Genomic DNA, 9,519 nt, shown 5'->3' on the forward strand with positions numbered 1-9,519 from the left:
AGTTAATTTAAAATTATAAACATATCAATGATAACTCAATTCAACACAGACCTGCTTATTACTGGGCTGGTGATACCCTCGGGGAATTAAAACTCCACAAGCAGTGGCATCGACCCAGTGGTTGTTAATTATCTCATCATAGATACCTGGATTGAAATTTTGCATACGCGCGTTTCATCCACAAAAAACTCATCAGTGACGTTAGAATAAAAAAATGTTAAAAAGTCAAAATAAAGTACGAAATTGAAGAGCATTGAGGACCAAAAATTCTTAAAAGTTTTTCCAAATACAGCAAAGGTAATCTATTACTGAGGTAGAAAGGCTTTAGTATTCTAAAAATTAAAAAAAGTTCGTTTCTATACATGTTGCATTGGCGTTTGTTTTTGTTGCACTTCAGTGTTTCTGTTGTTCCGTGTTGTTCCGTTGTTTTGATCTTAAAGTTGATGTGTTTCCCTCGGTTTTAGTTTGTAATCCGGATTTGTTTTTTTTTTGTGTTTCTAAATCGATTAAAGACTTTTTTAAACAGCGGTAAACTATTGTTGCCTTTATTAATAGACATGCCATGCTTAAACACAATGGAATTAATTAGGTCTACTTCCTATTTTTAAGTAGCTTGTTTTAATAAACAACGCATTAATTAAAATTAATCGGAAGGACATTTTAAGATGAAAAATATAATATAAATGAGAAAATCTCTTTCTATTTTTATTCATCTCCTCAGTAGTGATTATCTAGTGAAATAAAAGAGGGACGAAAGATACCAGAGGGGTAGTCAAACTCATAAATAGAAAATAAACTGACAACGCCATGGCTAAAAATGAAAAAGACAAACAGACAAACAATAGTACACATGACACAACATAGAAAACTAAAGAATAAACAACACGAACCCCACCAAAAACTAGTAGTGCTCTCAGGTGCTCCGGAAGGGTAATCAGATCCTTCTCCACATGTGGCACCCGTCGTGTTGCTTATGTGATAACAAATCCAGTAAATTGTCTAATTCGGTAGATCACATTTACGAAAGGGAAGGGGATGGTAGTTAAGACTTAAGGAACATATTCGATATCATTTGTGAAACGGTTATTCCATAACGGTCATCCAACTCGTGATGGCGTCCGTAAAATTTACGAAGTGATGGTTTCAACTTCACCATTTGGAACTTTTGTTTTAATAGCTTTCTTGTGAGCAGCAACCATCTACCAAGAAAATCATGATAGGAAATGCAAGCACGGGAATATCGTATCAATTGGGATACATATACACCGTATGCAGGTGCTGCTGGAATGTTGCTACTTATAAATGAAAAGTTCACAATTGGAAAGCTGAAATCATCTCTTTTGTTGTCAAGTTTTGTTTTCTACAATAGTTCACTAACTTAAAAATCCATATGTTGTTGAATAGTTCTTTTATTATTTATTTTTTCCCCTATTAAAGTACAAACGTACATTATACCCAGTACTAATGACCCTACATTGTACGGGTATACAATGCATTCAGTCCATTATAGCGACGATTTAAATCATAATGCATGTCACTTCATCAAATATTAAGTTGTAATCTTTTATTGAAATATTTGTGATCTATCGTAACTGACTGTGAAAACGAAGAGTATAATGCTATGAACTTTACTATTAATATACGATTATGTCAGTCTAGTTTCAAACGATTTGAAGGTGAAAACATTTATTTGAGCTGTTTAATGATAAACATTCTTATAAAGCACAATGTCAATCTAATCGTTATGTTTTGTACGTTTTTAATATAAATATATATTGTTCTTTCAGAATTAAACAGTAAACATTTGTATTTTAATATGTCAATTTATATGTTGTGATTATTCAAAATGGCTTTTCTATAACATTTTAGCTTTACAATATTTTATTGAAAAGAGTATCACAGGAACCGTACACATATGGTTAGGTATTCCCATAAAAAGTGAGATATCATTTTAAGAAAGTAGACATAAATTTTGTTATATTTGAAGCGTCTGTAACAGACAAAACAGCCGTATTGTATATGTAAAGGCGGAATCCCGCTTATTCTGGTAAATATCTACGCTTTTGTCGGAAAAGAGTAAATCGACAATAATATTACATTTTATATATGTTTTATCCTATACTTTGCACTGTTTTAAAACATACTCTAGACTGTACGTTTTTGGCATATTTATTTGAAGAGCCTTGCTTTTATGTCGTATAGCCAAGTCCGTCATTACTTTTAATCATCGATTTAATCATTTTTTTAAAATCTTTTATTGAAATCTTTGAGAACTTCTTTAATTGAGTGTGAAAACAAAAGACTTCCTATAATTTAAATGCTGTCTATAAACATATATTCACGTATTTTCTGTTGTTGAAATCAGCCTAGTGTCAAACAAAACATTAATTTGATATCTTTACTTAAAGACATTTTAATACAGTAATGACACTAATATCTCGTAATGGTTAGTTACTATTTACGTTTGTTCCGTATATTTTGTCTCTTTGTGCTTAAACAAGGATTAATTGTGTTCATAATTATCCATTTATATTTAAGATCACAACAATTGTTTTTTACATTTTTGAAGACCATCGTCATATGTTCCGTCTTATTTTAGACAACATAATGTTATAAAATTACTTTAGTGCAAATGTATCTGAATTATCACGTGATAGCTGAAGAAAAGTATCTGAATAGTCAAAATTTCGCATATCCCGAAAATGATTGTGCTTTAACAAGAAAAAGTTAAACAACACAAATAATAATAGTTATAATCAATGTATTACAGAATCATATACTAAGCCGACCTACTATAGATTACAGTGATGGGTGTAAACTGCAGGATAAAGATAATATATGTTCATTGTCGGAAATTTAAAATATTTTCGTAGTTGCAAAAAAAAAACAGTGTACAAATGAATTTTGTATTTGTCGCAATGTACATATATGGTATACTGTATTTACCGCTAGAGATAAAAAAAACAAAAAAACAAAAAAAAGTCGTCAAACAATTGAGCTATTAGGTATGAATGACTATTCTGGACTGTTGTGGATCCTTATATATAATTTGTGACTATCTAGGAAAGTTTATTATTTATGGAATCATAGGTTTACGTTGCCAATTACCAGAAAAAAAGATATTTTATAAGTTTCTGAGATTATGTTTGTAATATCTGCCAATGGATGTTCGTCGTAAAATAAACCAATGTATCTCCCGGATAAATGACTGTTGCAGATTCTTGTACAGCATTTTAGACAAAGAACGAATATCTGGTTTAGGAAACAACCAATTATATCCGAGGGATGGGAGGGTATGATTATTCGCTTTAAAATATTCTTCAACTTCAACTTTGATGAAAATATATTTTGATCATGGAATGGAAAAAAGTATATTTGGTACTTGCGTAATACAAAATAAAAATATACCCCATCCCCGGTTAAATGGTCGCTCTCATATTGGCTTCAGAGATAAGCGATCCATTTAACATTTCGGCTACTAAGTATATTAAAGAAATTATACTCTCTGCATAAAGAAATAACAAATATAATACCTACCCAAGTTAAAGTTAGTATGATCATAACATGAAAGAATTATATCTTAAACATGCCAAAAAGACATTTTAGCAACCTAAAGTTAATATTAAAATCGATTTTGCTAAAGTGATAAATAAATAAATGTAATGTCCTGCTTTCCCTGTTAACGTTCTTAAAACAGATATCCTGTAAAATATTTTTATCAAGATGACAGGAATATAACTCATCATTATTCTTCAATAAAATTATATGATCATATAATTAAGTCCCTCTATATTTTAATGCTATTTTGAAAAAGAAATCGATAACCATCTAACTAATGACATAGTTATTATAATAAAGTATTCTGAAATATTTAATAAGATGTTGTTTTTTTACATTAAAAAGAATACAGATTAATATCTTTGCTTACCATTAATTGTGTGTAAATAAACAAATATATAGATGGGAACGATGCATGTAAAAATCATCATCATCATCCGTTTTTTCTCAATTTCTTAAAAGTTCGTTCCTTTAAAATCTCAAATCATTCTAACTTAAGGTTCTTTCTTAACTCTGATAACATTACTTCATTCAACGTACCTGAATCATGCCAGACATTCAGTTCATCGTGAAAAATCCTCGATCGGAAACGATTGTATGTCACAGCATTTAAATTTATTCGCTAATGATTGGTTTTGCGATTGAAGCGAATGCCGTCTCCCACTATTGGAAACAGTTAGTTATAAACTGGCATAATTGAATTCTCTGAGTTTTTGTGATTGGGCATGTCATAAAGTGGGAGGTGTGGCTAGTCATCAAACTAGGTTCAACCCACCATTTGTTTCTAAAAATGTCCTGTACCAAGTAAGGAATATGGCAGTATTTATTTAATAATTCGTTTCTATGTATAATGGCGTTTTATTTTGTTGCACTTCAGTGTTCCTGTTGTTTCTTTGTTTTTTTCTCATGTGGTCGATGTGTTTCCTTCGGTGTTAATTTGTAAACAGTTCTCCTCGAAATCGATTTATGACTTTTAAACAGCGGTATACAACTGTTGCCTTTGCGTTTTTTCTGTGTTTTAAAAATGTTTATTTCAGCATGCTCATTTGTTTATGTACATGTAGTATAGCGAAAGAAAGTGACAACATGTAAATTGAAACTGGCTGATTTTGCTTCAACATTTTACGTGGGTTAATCAGGAATTATGGAAAACCTAATCTTAAAGAAGGAACAAAAAATATGGCTCAGATTGGGTTGTTTATAAATGCAAGAACGGTAGGCAAAATTAATTTTATTGAACATGTTGAAAAATTGATGAATTTTTCGTCAGAAAAAACAACTGCAAATATAATATATTCTGAAAAAAGTCTGTATCGAACCATTTAATACACTGCACCGTCTCGGCTTAAAAAAGATTAAGTAGCACGATAAACCGGATAATTAACGTTACACTACTTTATTTTGAGCTCCGTCAAGTGCAAAATAAGTATTTAGATTTCTTTTCACTTCATCTGACACCATCAGTGTTCTTTACACCCGTCATTCACGATCAACGATTACTAAGTCAATCAAGTAAATGTAAATACGAACATTTTTTTTTCTATTCCAAATTTCCGTTCTCATGCACCTTAAGGATTTTATAAGTTATTGAATTTAAATGAATAGATCAATTTTGCGGTTTTCAGAATTACCTGTCCTATTCATTACATTATTATCCACATCTTTATGATGAATACACGTTAAACTATTATGACTATACCATAATCGGATTCATTACTTTATAGCAATAAAAAACTGTTCCACAAACAAAACAATTCAATTTAACATTTCTTCTAAAATAAATATCAATTAAAAACCATTTACTTGATATTGATTTGGTCCGTTCACAACTTGTTTGAAATCTTAAGTTCACAAATCAAACTATGAACGATTAGAGAAAAGGGACCATACTGCAAGTTTTAAAATAAGTATATTAGAAGCTCAAAGGCAATACGTAAAGGTATAACCTTTTTGATAATAGTTCTTCAACAAACAAATATAGAGTTTCCTACATTGATATGTATATCATTTCAAGTTTTTTTTTTTAAATTGAGAAATGAATGTTGTTGCTTTAACGTAAAGTTTAAATGCGAATTGAATTATTTTCCTTTAACACCCACAGTAATGTTTTTCCTCATGTCGCTTCCGGTTGTTTGTGTTCATTTCTTGCGCAATCAGATCTTAATTACTGATATCCGTAGATTTGAATTTTGCTGCATTACTAAATTTCGGAGATAACAGATATTATTTCCAGGTTAGCAGACGAATGAAGACTACAAACCAAACATACTTTTGCAATACTAGATTTCAGAGATTTCGGAGATAGTAGAAACCATTATTTCCAGGTTAGCAGACGTATGAAGACTACAAACCAAACATACTTTTGCAATACTAGATTTCAGAGATTTCGGAGATAGCAGAAACCATTATTTCCAGGTTAGCAGACGTATGAAGACTACAAACCAAACAGACTTTTCGCGGTTAAGCGCTGTTAGGGCCAGATGATATGAGTATGCCAAGCATTATCGTATAACGTATCTAAGATTGACTTCAATTTGAGTTATTTGAGGATAAGATTTGTTTTGTTTTGTTTTTGGTAATAGGTAAAATCACAAAAATACTGAACTCTGAATACCTCTGATGTGAGACATGTTCAATATTGCAAAGAGGGAAAATAAAAAGAAGGTACATGTAAAGTTATGTAATCATGGTAATACGAAGAAAATATTTAAAAAAAAAATAAGATTCTATAATAATCATCTAGCATGTATCCCGAGCAAATTTAAAATTGTCATTTGTTTAATACACTTGTAAAACGCAACGTTCACAAAGTTCTCGCGCATCCAGTCAGACTGAATGATGACCTCGAACTATGAGACTATAGATCGCGGCACAAAAAAATCCCAGGTATTATAAAATATTTATTAATCAAATATAGAGAGTTAACAAATTACGATTTTACCGTGTTTTTTTGTGTGTCTGTGTATTTTAAAAAACAGCCTGTACCAAGTCAGGAATATGACAGTTGTTGTCAATTCGTTTGATGTCTTTGAGCCTTTGATTTTGCCATTTAATTAGGTACTTTTCGTTTTGAATTTTCCTCGGAGTTCAGTATTTTTTCCGGAATTTACTTTTTCTGTACATCTACAAAAGAGGGACGAAAGATACCAAAGGGACAGTCAAACTCATAAATCTAAAACAAACTGACAACGCCATGGCTAAAAAGGAAAAAGACAAACAACAGCACACACGACACAACATAGAAAACTAAAGAATAAACAAACGAACCCCACCACAAAATTAGGGGTGATCTCAGGTGCTCCGGAAGGTTAAGCAGATCCTGCTCCACATGCGGCACCCGTCGTGTTGCTTATGTGATAACAAATCCGGAAAATAGTCTAATTCGGTAGGTCACATTCAGGAAAGGGAAGGGGATTGTAGTTACGACGTAAGGAACATATCCGATATCATTTGTGATACGGTTATTCCATATCGGTCAACCAACTCGTGATGGCGTCCGTAAAATTTACGAAGGGATGATTTCAACTTCACCATTTGGAACTCTTTGTTTAATAGCTTCCTTGTGAGCAGCAACCCTCTATCAAGAAAATCATGATGGGAAATACAAGCACGGGAATATCGTATCAATTGGGAGATATATACCCCGTATGCAGGTGCTGCTGGAATGTTGCTACTTAGAAATGGAAAGTTCACAATTGGAAAGCTGAAATCATCTCTTTTGTCGTAAATTTTTGTTTTCAACCGACCCTCATTGTCAATTTCTAGATGTAAGTCAAGATATGAGGCCAACTTAACTGTATCTGTAGTATCCTTTATCTCTAGCTCGAATGGATAGATGCGTTCCACATAGTCATCAAATTTTGAATTATTTAGTGAAAGAACATCATCTATATAGCGAAAAGTAGAGTTAAAGGATAGTGCTAACTTCTTATCTTTCTTCCTAAGAAGTTCCTGCATGAAGTCAGCCTCATAATAATAAAGAAACAAGTCGGCAAGTAGAGGGGCACAGTTTGTTCCCATTGGAATGCCGACAGTCTGTTGAAAAACACGTCCTCCGAACGTACAATATATACCTTATCGTACGGTTATAGTATAAGCTCGTTCATTGATGTAAAATAGATTCTTTCAGTAAATATTTTAAACTTAACATGGACTAGAATTCCTTCCTAATTAGAATACCAATCTTTCAAAATAAGTTTGATTTGTTTTTCAAAAACCTGATCAATATCATATCATTTATGTTAAAATGGGAACTGTATTTCAAATTATCGCGTTTGAAGATATTGTTTTTCAAAGTACATCTACCTGCACTGATGAATCTTTTGTAGACGAAATACGCGTCTGGCGTTTGCAATAATGAGTTTATTTACCATGTGTTGGTTATTTATTGCCATTTTTTTCTTCTTCAGACAGACATTATGTTCTCAACGAGAATCGACATTAGTCAATGCAGTTTTCGTTTTTAGTCTGTTATCCTTTTGTAGATTTTTACGGAAATGATCCGTCATTTTCATAATTATGAAAAGTGCCTCACTCTTCTTAAATACCCATACACTTCCAGCTGATAGTGTGGTACTTTTTTTTATTTGGTTAACGTTTCAATTACAAGATAGATAAATTAAATTTTTTTGCATATTTTTTTCATATTTTTTTCGAATAGTTGTCCACGTATAGAGCATGTACATTCATTTACATAATACTTTATTGAGATCAGATCTGCCAATAAAGTTTATTGAATAAAATGAAAACTTATTATATATACTAGTACATTAAAAACAAATTCAGAAATTGAAAAGATGATGTACAATTAATTTATTATAAAAAAAAAACATTTCAAGGGTTAGTGTAGTAAATCCTTTTAGTGTATGACTGAGTAAAATTTTAAAATGATATTAAAATTTTCATAAATACATATACAATGCATGTTACATAAATATCCATGATATTTAGTTATAATATGACAGTTGCTTTCGGTCTTAGTGCGTTATGTCACAATTTTACTTGCAACGTCCGATATATATGTATACACGGCGCCTGATATAAAATTGGCCATTTCTTCGGGAGTTACTAGCATAGTCATTCATACAAAGTTACCAAAACAAAGTATATATTTTTAACAAATAATCATTAAATTATGAAACACTTGGTTATTGTAGATGGCTTTTGTCAAAACATGTTTATATTACAACTCACTTAGTACGCTCGGCATAACGATATTGACATATATAATGTCTACCCTTGTTAAAATGATCATAGAACATGATATTTAATTTTTCTTTAAATTCATACAATTAACTTGAGACAATGCCTTAGCTACTGTGACAAATAAATGAATGCTTAAATTGTTTACCCTTTAAAAAAGAAAACATACTAGATATTAATTTATATGATAGGAATTAAATTCTGCAACACAATTATAAAAATATTCAAAGAAATCTCGATTATAGGCTTTTCTTTTATAGAATTAATTAATATATCATTATTCTTCTTCTTTAAATGATATAGTTATTACTATTATATCAAAAATTGTTAGTATTTGTCGTCCTAAATTCCTGATCAGATGAATTTATGTTAGAGCTAAAAAAAAAAAAAATAGATGTCATAGTAAAAAAAAAAAATTTTACTCACCATTTGTTGTGTGTATATAAATAAATAAATACAGTGGAACGATAAATGTAAAAATTATCATGGTCCGGTTTTTGTCTTCTAAATTCGTTACTGTTCCTTGGTTTAAAGTTAAATACTTATGATTAAAAGTTCTTTCGTAACTCTGATAACCTCATTTCCATTAACCGTAACTGAATTGTGACAGACATTTAATTCATCGAGAAAAATCCTCGTTGTGAAGCGGTTAAAAATCTGAAAAGGCTACAGCAAATGAGAAATCATTATAAGTCTATAAAATACTACAATGAAACCAAGAATTAGAGCAAACAGTTCCTCCCACCAAAATTGGGGTGA

At 31.0% G+C, this 9,519-nt stretch overlaps 1 protein-coding gene across 1 annotated transcript in view; it reads right to left on the reverse strand.

Annotated features, from left to right (window-relative positions):
- The window catches only part of LOC139486655 (cadherin EGF LAG seven-pass G-type receptor 1-like), a 42,478-nt gene extending 33,174 nt beyond the window's left edge, over nucleotides 1-9,304 (reverse strand). The window contains exon 1 of the mRNA XM_071271583.1: nucleotides 9,187-9,304. Within this exon, the coding sequence (XP_071127684.1) occupies nucleotides 9,187-9,247 (61 nt within the window). The 5' untranslated portion in view covers nucleotides 9,248-9,304. The remainder of the gene's footprint in view (nucleotides 1-9,186) is intronic.
- Nucleotides 9,305-9,519: the final 215 nt, after the last annotated feature.

The sequence above is a fragment of the Mytilus edulis genome, chromosome 1, assembly GCF_963676685.1.
Source record: "Mytilus edulis chromosome 1, xbMytEdul2.2, whole genome shotgun sequence".
Classification (NCBI taxonomy): Eukaryota; Metazoa; Mollusca; class Bivalvia; order Mytilida; family Mytilidae; genus Mytilus; species Mytilus edulis.